At 47.1% G+C, this 13,613-nt stretch overlaps 2 protein-coding genes across 7 annotated transcripts in view; one reads left to right on the top strand and one right to left on the bottom strand.

Moving 5' to 3' along the window:
- Nucleotides 1-5,824, bottom strand: part of SAP130 (Sin3A associated protein 130) — a 76,421-nt gene extending 70,597 nt beyond the window's left edge. For all 6 annotated transcript variants that reach the window (XM_060106915.1, XM_060106917.1, XM_060106916.1 and 3 more), the window contains exons 1-2: nt 5,681-5,824; nt 3,935-4,052 (exon numbers count right to left, since the gene is read on the bottom strand). In XM_060106915.1, the coding sequence (XP_059962898.1) occupies nt 3,935-4,046 (112 nt within the window). In that variant the 5' untranslated portion in view covers nt 4,047-4,052; nt 5,681-5,824. The remainder of the gene's footprint in view (nt 1-3,934; nt 4,053-5,680) is intronic.
- A 6,866-nt stretch (nt 5,825-12,690) lies between these two features.
- On the top strand, nt 12,691-13,346 carry LOC132495073 (transgelin-2-like). The gene has a single exon (XM_060106664.1). The coding sequence runs from the start codon at nt 12,759-12,761 to the stop codon at nt 13,344-13,346; it is 588 nt and encodes a 195-aa protein (XP_059962647.1). The 5' UTR covers nt 12,691-12,758.
- The last annotated feature ends 267 nt before the right edge of the window (nt 13,347-13,613 follow it).

Genomic DNA, 13,613 nt, shown 5'->3' with positions numbered 1-13,613 from the left:
GCAGTCATTTGTGATGTTGATGAAGTACAGTGTATTAGTTGCCTCCTTTATAATCAGTGTTTTTCGTGCCCTAAGCAATTTTTACTTACTCTAAGGTAACAAACTGTTTCTCCTATATTTTTCTTTTAGAAATTTTAAGTTTTATACTTAGGTCCATAATTATACATTTCGAGTTAATTTATGTGCACAGTGGAAGTAAAGGTCAAGGTTTATTTTTTTTCATATGGATATTCTGGTGTTCTGGCGCTATTCTGTTAAAAAGACGATCATTCCCCTATTGAATTATCTATGTACTTTTATCAAAAATCAATTGACCATTATGTGTGGGTCTATTTCTGGATCCTCTAGTTTGTACCAATGATCCAGTGATTTATGCTAATATCACACTGTCTTGATTAGTGCAGCTTTATACCAAGTCTTGAAGTAAGGCAGTGGAGTCCCCCAACTTTCTTCTTCTTTTTTGTCAAAATTGCTTTGGCTATTCTAGGTCCTTTGGTTTTCACATAAATTTTAGATTTAATTTTAGATTCAATTTTTAGAAAAGTACTTGATGTGAATTTGATTAGGATTCATTTGAATCTAAAGATCCCTTTGGGTAAAGGAAAATACTGAGTTTTCCAATCCATGAACATGATAGATCTTTTCATTTATCTAGGTCTTTAACTTCTCTCAGCAATGTTTTACATAGTTTTCTAACCCCAGGTCATACACATATTTTGTTAACTTATTCCTAAGTATTTTGTGGGTTGTTTTTTTTTTTTTTTTTTTTTTTTTTGCGGTACGCGGACCTCTCACTGTCGTGGCCTCTCCCGTTGAGGAGCACAGGCTCCGGACGCACAGGCTCAGCGGCCATGGCCCACGGGTCCAGCCACTCCATGGTATGTGGGATCTTCCCGGACTGGGGCACGAACGCATGTTCCCTGCATCAGCAGGTGGACTCTCAACCACTGCGCCACCAGGGAAGTCCTATGGGTTTGTTTTTTTTTAATGCTACTGTAAATGACACTTTTAAAATTTCACTATTCATTACTAGTATTTAGAAATATAATTGATTTCTGTACACTGAACTTTTATCCTGCAACCTTTAGTAATTTCACTTATTAGTTCCAACAGCTTTTAAAAAACATTTAGGGGCTTCCCTGGTAGCACAGTGGTTGAGAGTCCGCCTGCCGATACAGGGGACATGGGTTCGTGCCCCGGTCCGGGAAGATCCCACATGCCGCGGAGCGGCTGGGCCCGTGAGCCATGGCCACTGAGCCTGCGCGTCCGGAGCCTGTGCTCCGCAAGGGGAGAGGCCACAACAGTGAGAGGCCCGCATACCTCAAAAAACAAAACAAAACAAAACAACAAACAAAAAATTTAGTATTTTCTGTATACGTGATGCGTGTGAATAAAGAGTTTTACTTCTGTCTTTCCATTACCAACTGATTTTTAACCTTCCCCACTGCCCAGATTTTCCCCTAATTAAAATTTTAAAGGAAATGGACAATTTCATAACTTTCCCCCAAACCTATCTGTCCAGGAAGACTTTGATTTTTGACACTTTCATTTAAGATATATGCACTGACCATTTTCCACTAAGCTCTTTTTGCAACTATGTATCGTTTCCTTCTAGGTATTTGAAGTTGTTTATTTTTATCAGAAAAGAACCTTGAAGCAGTAGTTAAGAGAACTGGTTGTAATCTATACTTCCGTACTGTGGACGTGTACTTGAAATCCTGACATGCGTAGGATCCCAAATTACTTCTTCCAATAAGAGCAACAGGAAATATAGAAAGACATCTAACTACTTAAGGAAAACTTTTATTTTCTTTTTAAGAGCAACTGAAGGAAACAACATACACATTTCAGAAGTAAAATTATAGGCAATTTTGGTCTAAGTCAATGATTTCCTTCTCAACGAAGTCTGAGGGCAATCATTGCTAATTGATACCCTTTTTAATGAGCAGTAAAATTCTTGCAAATAGATGTTCAAAAATATTCTCTTTTGGGCTTCCCTGGTGGCGCAGTGGTTAAGAATCCGCCTGCCAATGCAGGGGACACGGGTTCAAGCCCTGGTCCAGGAAGATCCCACGTGCCGTGGAGCAACTAAGCCCGTGCACCACAATGACTGAGCCTGCGCTCTAGAGCCCGCAAGCCACAACTACTGAGCCTGTAAGCCACAACTACTGAAGCTGATGCGCCTAGAGCCCATGCTCCGCAACAAGAGAAGCCACTGCAGTGAGAAGCCCGCGCACCGCAACGAAGAGTAGACCCCGCTCGACACAACTAGAGAAAGCCCGCGTGCAGCAACGAAGACCCAACGCAGCCAAAAATAAATAAATAAAATAAATTAATTAAAAATGGATTTTTATTAAAAAAAAAATTCTCTTTAGCTATGCTCCTTTAAATTATTCTGTTGTGGGGATTCCCTGGCACTCCAGTGGTTAGGACTTGGCACTTTCACTGCTGTGTCCTGGGTTCAATCCCTGGTCGGGGAACTAAGATCCCGCAAGCCATGCAGCTTGGCCAAAAAAAAAAAAAAAAAAAATTCTGCTGTGAATTCATACAAAAGATAAAACACTGTCAAAAATCTTTGTTAAGGGGTCAGGAACTTGAAGTGGCGCTAAAAGAATTTGTTGACCTCTACCCTGTAGCAAGGATAGTGCATACAAAGGAGCATGAACAGATAGGTCCTAGCTTTCATTCTAGGAGGCGGCCCGACCTTGAGTTGCTGTGGATGATGGAGTCAGTAAAGACTTCCCAGAGAAAGTGACATCTGAGAGGAAACCTCAAGGAAGAACAAAGAGTTAGCCAGATAAATAAGTGTGCAAAGGAAGATGAAAGATTGTGGCAAACAAACAAAACAAAACTGGACTGTGTAAAGTCCCAAGGTCAAGAAGATTGAGAACTTATCATCTGTTCAGCTGTTCAACAGATATCATCTGTTCATATCTGTTCAATATGAACAGCTACTATTAAGCAGGAGGAATAAAGTAGCTTAAAGTTACTTTAAGCCTAAAGAGAACTGAAAGAAATTTGTAACAAAAACGAAGTTGGCAGGAAGGAGGCGAAGCAATAGGAAGGAGGTCACAGCTCACAGGTGAGAGACAAAGACAGAACAATTAAACACCATGCCTGAGTTTCTGGTTTGAGCAATAAGTAGACGGTAGTACCATTTACCATGATGAGGAACATAGAAATCAGACTGTAAAGAAAGACGAATAAAAAAAGGAGTGCCTTACTTCACTTTGCAATGCCACCTTTCCACTTGATACACAGAATACAGAGTTATTTGAAGGAGTAACTCAACTTCAGCACTGCTGACTGGACTAGATACTTTGCTGTGGGGTTGGGGGCTGTCCTGCTTAACGTCGAGTATTTAGCAGCATCCCGGGCCTCTAAATATCCAATGCCAAGAGCATCCCCTACTTGTGACACCTAGAAGTGTACCGAGACATCGCCAAATATTCCCTGGGGGGGGCAAAATCATCACCAGCTGAGGCCACTGATCTTCAGCATTCAAAGAGTATACAACTAAAAACCGAGTTGCGTAGTATATGTGCGTATACACATCTTTTTAAAATCTCTTTTCCTATACAGTAAGCTCCTGAAAGGCAAGACCTACACCGTACACACCTTTGCATTCCCTCATGGCATAATTATTACACCTCTGGGCCTTAATTAAATAAGAACATATTAATACATTAAAAAAAATAGTTCTTGTAGGCGTGCTTCACTGTAAGTTTCGTGTACACTCTGTACATGTGAATCAAGTGGTTAAAACAGGAAGAAAGCAAGCCCTATTTAAATTAGAACTGTAATATATCCTTTTTTCAAATTTGATAACCTAGTATTTACTAAAATCCCACAAAGAATTTGCTAATTTTTAAGTTAGAAAACTGGCAATATTTTTAGTGCAGGAAGCAATATAGAAAAATATCACACATCTCACCTGTTGCAGCTGGGTTTATCAATCCTGCAGAACCACTGTTGGCTATCTGTGAAGGAGCCTGGCTTAGCCCGGTGGAGGGGGTTCCTAACCGAGGAAACTGTTGAGAACTCATTTCCACCTGCAGTGCATAGGCATATGGTTATTACTGGACTCTGATATTAGAATCAATAATGAGAAAGTAAAGCATTTTTAGTACCTACATCTTCCCTTAGAAAAACAAATGTAGCATCATCTATCTAAAATGATACTTGTGTTCAATATACAGTGCAGAAATGGTGTAAACTGTTTAAGTTTTTGATGTACATAGGTTCAATTAATGGTAAAATCGTTTATGTGGTGCTGGGGGATATTATGACACCGCTCCCCAATACCTGTGGATTGCCACATAAGTCGACACTGCATTGTGTATAACATCCACGTGACAGGTCTTAACACAATATATATACTTCTGTGTAAAGTTTCATGACAAATGGCATGTGCCTTTGAAAGACTTAAGCCTCACACCAAGGTGAACAGAACTGTCATCAGTGTGTCACAGGAGGAATCGGAGGCAGATGCCCTGTCCTAAGACGGGATCAGAAACCTTCCATCAAGACCTGATCCGAAAGGAATTCTCAAACGCTTTCCTGCACAGGCCTCCATTGACGGATTTCTCCCCCGCCCCTTTCACAGAGCCCCACTGAGCCAAAGGGAACCGAGACCTTCACCACTTTCCCTAAAATCGACCCCCCACTCCTTCTTCAGGAGCCGATATCCCCGATACGCCCGCAATCCTGCCCCCACCCTGAAGCCCCCCGCTGAGATCGGAGAACACAGGTCTCCAGACATTCCGGGTCTCTGAGACTCCATCCCTGAGGAGGGGGCAGGCGTTCTGAGGAGCCCCGGGACCAGTGTGCCCTTTACCTGCCGCCGCCCGCCGCCCGCCCCTCCCGATTCCACCTCGCCGGGCTGGGGTTGCCGCGGAGGACCCATCTTGGTGGCAGCGCTGTGCTCCGAGGTCGCGGGGACGACTCGTGCCGCAGCGCGCCTCGGGCCCGCCGCTGTCCAGCCCCGCCGGCCCCGCTCACCCCCGCCGCCCGGCTGCCGCTGCGCTCCAGTCCTCTTCCCCCGAACCTGCCCCTACCTCCCCCGCCCGCCCATTGGCCCCACGCCGGGCGCGTCAGTCCGCGGCCCGCACCAATCCAACGCTGCCTGCACGCTGAGATCCCGCCCCACCCTCCCGCCGACTGCCAGCCAATCAGACACGAGCCTCGCCGGGGCAGCCCAAACCTCTCGAGGCTGAGCCAATGGCAGAGACAGACAAGCGCCGCAGGCGAAAGGGGCGGGGAGCTCGGAGGCCCCGCCTCGGTCAGGGTCTGAAAGCGGCGGGCGCAGGGCCCGGATGTGGAGAGTCACTTTAAACTGCTCCAGGAGCCAAACTCCCTGGGCCGCCCGCCCGCCCGCGCTCCCCCGGCCTCTCAGCTTCCCCGCCAAGGCCCACGCCCGCCACGCCCCCACGCCCGAATCAGCCCAGCCCTCCCGACGCCTCTCCCTTCCTTGCCACAGGACACCCGGCCTCTGCCGCCGGCCCAAAAGCCGTGCTCAGCTCGCGAAAGAGCTCAGGTTTGCGCCGCAGGAGACGAGGGACCGCTGCCCTTCCCCGGGGACGCGCAGCGGGAAGGACGCTGCAGCCCGGCTCGGCCGCCCCGCCCCCTCGTCTCCTCCCCTCTCCTCCCCTCCGCTCCCGGGCGCCCGTCCCGCCATTACCTGAGTGCTGCGCCGAGTGGCCGCCGCGCCGCCTCGAGCTCGCTCTCCTGCGCTCTCCGCCTGTGGAGCCGGCGTCCTCGGGCTCCCGGACCCGCCGCCGCCTCCGAGGCGCTAGCACTCTGCCCCCCACCCCTCAGCCCAGCGCCGCTGCTTCCGCCGCCGTAACGAGCCTCTCACCCATTGGCTGGGGTAGGCCCCGCCCTCCTCCGGAGAAGCCAGTCACCGCTCAGTGTGAGCGGAGAGCGGACGGGCCTGCCCCTCGAGGCCGCTGAGGCCTCTGGGAAATGTAGTCCCCGGTGCCGAGAGGGCGGGCCTGGGCGGGGCGTCCGGGCGACCGGGCCGGGGCAACACACCCCTTTGCTGTGTAGAGTCGGTTCTGCATTTTCTCTTTGCCTAGTAAAAAGCTCATACCCTTTTGCCTCAGCTGAAGCCACAAGGTTTCATTTTCCCGAGGGCGGTGCGGCGCGGGAAAAGGTAATGGAGGCCGACTGCAGCGGGCCGAAGGGGCTGCAGGCAGGGCCGAGGGCTTTCCTGACTGTTCTTGATGTCCCCACAGAGGCCACGGCCCGCAAAGCCTGAGCATCGTGGGAGGATCGGGTGGGCGGAACTGAAGCGACTCTGTCGGGTTTGCGCCCGGCGCGCCGCGTCGGGAGCGGCACACCAGGCCGGACCCGATCCGGAGCCGAGCACCTTCGGGTTAAAGCCGGCTCGGAGAGGGGGCCTTTGGCGCAGGACTCCGGCACGGTGCACCTGCTCGGTTTTTCCAGATTACGAAGAAGCGGAGGGTGGCGGTGGTGTTTTGTTGTTTTGTTTGGGGTGGAGGGGTGGAGTTTATACAGCTGCAGTAGACTTAGCCAAAGCTGCCGGAGCAAAATCTGAATCTGACAATAGAGTTAATGTCCCCCTCCTCCCTTCCCAGATGGTAATTTAGATCTGGAGTTTTGTGTTAAGAAATAAATGGGGCTCGCATCCCTTCTTCCTGTCGTGCACAGCTGTGTTCTTGCGAGGAAAAGAGTAGCTCGTGGCTACAAGAATGTCTCAAATACCCTCTCCTTCCTCAAGGCACTTTCCTTTCTCACACTCTTCCCTTCTCAAATTTCTCCTAAAAGTAACTGATGGAATATACCTTAGCCTCCTCTCTCCTTAGGCAGTCCATTCTGCTTCTGCCACTCTTCTCAAGCTGCTCCCCAAAGTTGCCAGAGACCTACTCACCTCACCCAGTGGTCCTTGCTTAGTTCTCATCTTGTCTAGTTTACCAACAGTAATTCCTCCTTAAAATGTTCTTCCCTATGGGAAAAGAATCTGAAAAAGAATAGATATATATCTATAACTATCCTCAGAAAAAAAATTCTTCCCTTGGTCACCAGAACCACACTCTCTCCTGATTCTACTTCTGTCCCTATTAAGTTGCTTTCTACTTCTTCTTTCTCGCATATACAGCACTCTCCAGCCCTCTCTCAATGCTCTACTATCTTCCTAACTAGTTTAATGCACTCTCACAGTTTCAAATACTGTTCTCGAAAATGACTCAATATTTTGTCGGCGTGGTGATAAAGATAACTCTCTTTTTTTTTTTTTTTTTTTTGCGGTACGCGGGCCTCTCACTGTTGTGGCCTCTCCCATTGCGGAGCACAGTCTCCGGACGCGCAGGCTCAGCGGCCATGGCTCACGGGCCCAACCGCTCCGCGGCATGTGGGATCTTCCCGGACCGGGGCACGAACCCGTGTCCCCTGTATCGGCAGGCCGACTCTCACCAGGGAAGCCCGATAACTCTGTCTTGAATTGTATACCTACAGTCCCACAAATATGTCTTACAAGCCCCTGAGACTTAACATATCAGACACCTTCATTGATTTGCCTCACCTGTGTACTCCTCCCCCTTGTTTCTGGGTTTGGTTAATGGCATTACCATCTTCTCTGCCCTTGGTTTAATTCTTGTTGGTTTCCACTCTTCCATCTCCCAGAGTCACCCTATGGACCTCTGCACCTCCTTTCCAGTTGCTTCCGTAGCCTCGGCTCAACCTTTCGTTAATTCCTGTCTGGATTATACTAACACGGTCTCACTCAAATCTCTTCCTACACTCAACCTGTCCTCCGCAGAGTTCTTTTTCTAAAGTCTTCCTCTGAACCTGTTCTTTCCAACCATGATGTTCCAGTGACTTCAAAATCTATTCCAGGGCTACCCTGGTGGCGCAGTGGTTGGGAGTCCGCTTGCTGATGCAGGGGACACGGGTTCGTGCCCCGGTCCGGGAATATCCCACATGCCGCAGAGCGGCTAGGCCCGTGAGCCATGGCCACTGAGCCTGCGTGTCCGGAGCCTGTGCTCCGCAACGGGAGAGGCCACAACAGTGAGAGGCCCGCGTACCACAAAACAAAAAAAAACAAAAAAAACAAAACAAACAAACAAAAAAACACCAAAATCGATTCCAAACCCATAAACCCAGTTCAAAGGCCTTAATAATTCAGTCCCTCCTACCTCTCAAGTATGGTTGAGTACTCCCTCAACCATAGTTTCCACCAATTCTCCCCACAGCTTGGCTTCCAGGGTTTTGCTCAAGCTTTGCCTTGTATAGGCCTCACTCTTCAGCAGCCATGTAGCAGAGTGCTACCAATTCTACAATGCCTAACTGCAAAGGAAATGATTTATCTTCTCCAAGAAGCCTCCCGTGAAATTCCTCTCCTTCCCTTCGCCCTACAGGATACTTCCGTGGATACTTCTTCGGTCCCTCTATTATAGCACTAATCTATCTATGCTGTATTCTTCCTGGATTAGGCGGAGAGAGAAATTATTCATCTTTATATCTCCCATCAACAGGAAGGAGTCAATAAATGTTTGCTGCGTATAACAAACACAACCATAGTACATGAATGAAATCTGAATTTTCCTTAGTTACTAGAGACAGTCTCTGCTTTATTCACTTATGTCTCTAGTCCCTCACGTAGTGGATACTTGAAGGAAAATAGATGTTTCACCCATGGCTGTGTTGCTAGGATTTAGGATTCCCATCCCCTGAGCTTGACATGCTGAAGACAGCCTTCTTGTACCCCAACCAGGCTGAACCTTCCACACTTCTCAGGTCTTCAAGCCCCCCTGCCAGTTGCAGGGGCTCATTAATATCTTGGGTTCTTGGAGATAGTGTGCACAGAAGAGAGTTTGGATGGATTAAACACAGGCACCATCAGGCACGACATCTGCTGGGTGGTTACCAAGAGAACAAATAACTACTGCCCTCTGCCAACAAAGAGAGTAAGTTCTCAATGCAAGTGTCCTGGGGTGGTCAGTCAAATGTCAGTGCATGGTCTGCAAGTGTTGGTGAAGCTCTGTTTGGTCTCTGCCACTGAACCCGGATGGTTCTCAGCCTGAGCCTGGGTCGTCTAATGATACTGACTCTTTGGTTCCTCTAAGTCCAGATACTCCCCTTGGCCCAACTCCCCAGCCAGGGAAATATAGTCTCCTCCAGGTAACTCATCTGTAAAATGAGAGTACCGTTACTTATCTCAACCTTATTGTGTAGGTTAAAAGCTACACACGTAAAGGACGTGAAGCTTTTGAGCTCACTCACATTCATTGTTTTTATTACCTTCATCTGGTTTATTACCTAGGCCAAACTCAGACTGTCTCCTCCAGAGTGTGTATGGCGGACAGACTCTAGGATGACCCCTCATGGTCCCTCTCTTGGGGTTCATGACCTTGTGTAATCTCTTTCCTTTGAATGTGGCAGGACCTGTGACATTCTTCTACTCAATAGAATATGGCAAAGGTGAGGAGATGTCACTTCCTTGACTGTATTATGTTATGTTTAGTTTTTAGCTAAATTTGAAACAATAGAGAAACATGATTTCGACACATTCAGGGTATTTAATGAGCCAAGTTTTTTAAACTTGTTACAGCAAGTTTAAAAAAATAGTGATTGTCATACGACCCAGCAATCCCACTACTGGGCATATACCCTGAAAAAACCATAATTCAAAAAGAGTTCAGTACCACAATGTTCATTGCAGCTCTATTTACGATAGCCAGGACATGGAAGCAACCTAAGTGTCCATCATCGGATGAATGGATAAAGAAGTTGTGGCACATATATACAATGGATATTACTCAGCCATAAAAAGAAATGAAATTGAGTCTTTTGTAGTGAGGTGGATGGACCTAGAGTCTGTCACACAGAGTGAAGTAAGTCAGAAAGAGAAAAACAAATACCATATGCTAACACATATATATGGAATCTAAAAAACAACAACAACAATATGGTCATGAAGAACCTAGGGGCAAGATGGGAATAAAGACGCAGACCTACTAGAGAATGGACTTGAGGATATGGGGAGGAGGAAGGGTAAGCTAACCTGCCGACATTTTGATCTTGGACTTCCATTCTCCAGAACCGTGAGAAAATAAATTTCCACTGCTTAAGCCCTACAGTCTGTGATATTTTGTTATGGTAGCCCTAGCAAACTATGTACTGTATGTATACTACATATAGTAGAGTGTTGTTTTGTGAAATTTTAGTTTCAGTTGTGTGTATGTGCGCTGGGTCTCAATGCAAGATGCGTTTCTTATTATGGGTTGTAGGTCAAAATGTTTGAAAAACATTGAGCTGGAAGAAATGAAGGATTTTGCCTCCCAGTTCTGATATAAGCCAATTGAACTAAAACCTTATACTAGGCAAACCTGGAGAAACCATAGCTCCGCTTTTCCTGGGTAGGGCGCTAAGGAAAAGAAATGGGTTCCTTATGAAAATGACCCTAGAACAGTGTACTCGAGTGGAGTCTGTGGACAGAATTTACAGGGGTGTGAACTTGGATAGGAAGAAGGTACATGTTTATTTTCACTAATGTCTACCTGAAAATTACCATTTCCTTCCACTGTAAATAGAAGTAACAGATTTTGGTAATATTATCAGTACTTGTAACTTTGTCACCAATTAAAATCATTTTCATATCACATTACACAAACTCTATCTCAAAACACAAATAGCAACCATTCCTATACTGAAAGTATATTAGTTTGTTATTTAATATATTAATAAAGGATCACATGCATTATGATGCACAAATTTGTTTTTTTAAATATATTTTGATAATAACCATGTTTGTATATAATTTCTTTCCCCAGGATCCCTAGGTATTTATGCATTTAAGAACATTTTTCTGAGAAGGTCCATAGGCTTCACAAGACTGTCAAAGGGGGTCTGTGACAGATAACGGGTTAAGAAAATCTCTACAGGTATATTTTTATAGACTCTGGTCCTGCCCCTGTTACATTTCATCTGAGTCCTTCCTTATCTGTTTCTTTCCACTTCCACTGTTTTGGTTATGACCAAGACTCTCCTTCTGACCAGTTTCTTTTAACTGAGGACTTCTTTGGTTCTAACTTTGACTTGACATCTTCCCAAAGGCTGCCTCTGTGTTTACACCTCTGCTCTTGCAGTGAGTGCAGCCCAAGGACGGTGGCCCTACTCTGACACTCGGCCCAGGAAATTGACCCACAGGGTTACAACTTCTGGACTGCTGAGGACCAGTGGGAAGAAGGTGTCTTGGCCACCCAAGGAGCTTGTGACCATTAGAAAACCAGCTAATAACATCAGCAGCACAGAATGGGAAACCTTCAGTCCCAGGCCCTGCGGACCTGTTCCTGCCTCCTGAGGGTGTTTGACTTACTTTTGTGACTTCCCTCACCGCTTCATTTCTTATTTAGACTTCCAGCCCATGACCTGAATTTGTAACCCCATACAAGGCCCTCCAGACCCAAGAGGTCCACATTTCCATCGCCCACCATCAGTGGCCATATGGAGCGTGTCCATTCCCCACAGCGTGGAGTCTGCCAATTCACAATAACTGGTATCTTCACTCCCTTTGACTTCCACAGGCACACAGCACTCCCATTTTGGTTCACCCACCTGACCAACACTGGGGAGAATTCCACACTCCCACAGAGGAGAGAATGATACCTTCCAGGGGTGGGCAAGGACCATACTAAATCTCCTTCCCTCCACCCCCTTTATGGGAGAGACCATCCACCTTGTGCTGCGGGCCCCTACTTGGCCATCATGTCAGTAGCACACTCTGACCTCTAGAGGGAGCCCTGTGAATGACGAAGAGGAGGAGCAGCTCTGAGCCTTCAGGGAATGGGGGGCTGGAGCCTTGAATCACCAGCTGTCCTGGGGAATGGGGCTCATGTCTGGGCCACATATCCTAAGTTCACTGATGACCTTTAGTGTCCTTTGGGCAGGAATGCCCTACTTAATTTACTTTGTCTGTTCTGGCTCCCAACCCATCTCTGCCCACTGCCAACATTTATCTATTTGGGGGTCATGATTCTTTTTTAAAAAAATCACTTTCATTTTTATTTACAATCAGAAAACAATTAGAAATTAAAGTGGGAAGGTATCTACAAACAACAAATGCTGGAGAGGGTGTGGAGAAAAGGGAACCCTCCTACAGTGTCAGTGGGAATGTAAATTGATACAGCCACTATGGAGAACACTATGGAGGTTCCTTAAAAAACTAAAAATAGAACTACCATATGAATCAGCAATCCCACTCCTGGGCATATATTCCAAGAAAAACATGGTTTGAAAGGATACACGCACCCCAATGTTCATTGCAGCACTATTTACGATAACTAAGACACGTAAGCAACCTAAATGTCCATCGACAGAGGAACGGATAAAGAAGACGTACATATACACAAAGGAATATGACTCAGCCATTAAAAAGAATGAAATAATGCCACTTGCAGCAAGATGGATGGACCTGGAGATTATCATACTGAGTAAAGTAAGTCAGACAAAGACAAATATCATATGATATTGCTTATATGTGGAATCTTAAAAAAATGATACAGATGAGCTTATTTACAAAACAGAAACAGACTTAAAGACTTAAGAGAATGAACTCATGGTTACTGGGGGTAGGGGGAGGGATAGATTGGGAGTTTGGGACTGACATGTACACACTGCTATATTTAAAATAGATAGCGGCCCGGCCCGGGCGCTTCACTTGCACTGCAGACCCCACCTTGAGTGCGCAGCTCTCCAGCCCGCGTGAACGCTTCCCCCAGACACCACCACCCTTTGGAATGGCCAACAGGGGACCTGCCTATGGCCTGAGCCGGGAGGTGCAGCAGAAGATTGAGAAACAATATGATGCGGACCTGGAGCAGATCCTGATCCAATGGATCACCACCCAGTGCCGCAAGGATGTGTGCTGGCCCCAGCCTGGGCGCGAGAACTTCCAGAACTGGCTCAAGGATGGCACGGTGCTGTGTGACCTCATTAACGGGCTGTACCCCGAGGGGCAGGCCCCAGTGAGGAAGATCCAGTCCTTCACCATGGCCTTCAATCAGATGGAGCAGATCTCCCAGTTCCTGCAAGCAGCCGAGCGCTACGGCATCAACACCACTGACATCTTCCAGACTGTGGACCTCTGGGAAGGAAAGAACGTGGCCTGTGTGCAGCGGACACTAATGAACCTGGGTGGGCTGGCGGTAGCCCAGAACAATGGGCTCTTCTCTGGAGATCCCAGCTGGTTTCCCAAGAAATCCAAGGAGAACCCTCGGAACTTCTCAGACGACCAGCTGCAGGAGGGCAAGAATGTGATTGGGTTACAGATGGGGACCAACCGCGGGGCATCACAGGCAGGCATGACTGGCTACGGGATGCCATGACAGATCCTCTGATCCCACCCACAGCCCTGCCCCTACCTTCCGTGAATGGTTAATATATATATGTATGTGTGTATATATATGTGTGTGTGTGTGTATATATATATATAGATATATATATATATATCTATATATATATATCTATTTTAGCAGTGACATTCCCTGAGGGCCCCTGGAGCTCTGACCCTCCCCTCTGCCAGGGTGGGGGCCTGGCCTGTCTCCTCTGGGGGTGCCTGATGGTGGCCTCCACACTATGCTTACTAATACATT

This window comes from Mesoplodon densirostris, chromosome 8 (genome assembly GCF_025265405.1).
Source record: "Mesoplodon densirostris isolate mMesDen1 chromosome 8, mMesDen1 primary haplotype, whole genome shotgun sequence".
Taxonomy (NCBI): Eukaryota; Metazoa; Chordata; class Mammalia; order Artiodactyla; family Ziphiidae; genus Mesoplodon; species Mesoplodon densirostris.
The sequence above is the reverse complement of the archived record's forward strand: the minus strand, read 5'-3'. Positions and strand labels throughout refer to the sequence as shown.

What these genes read in the sequence shown, in the direction of transcription:
- LOC132495073 (XM_060106664.1), top strand. Translation starts at nt 12,759, where the DNA reads ATGGCCAACAGGGGACCTGCCTATGGCCTGAGCCGGGAGGTGCAGCAG.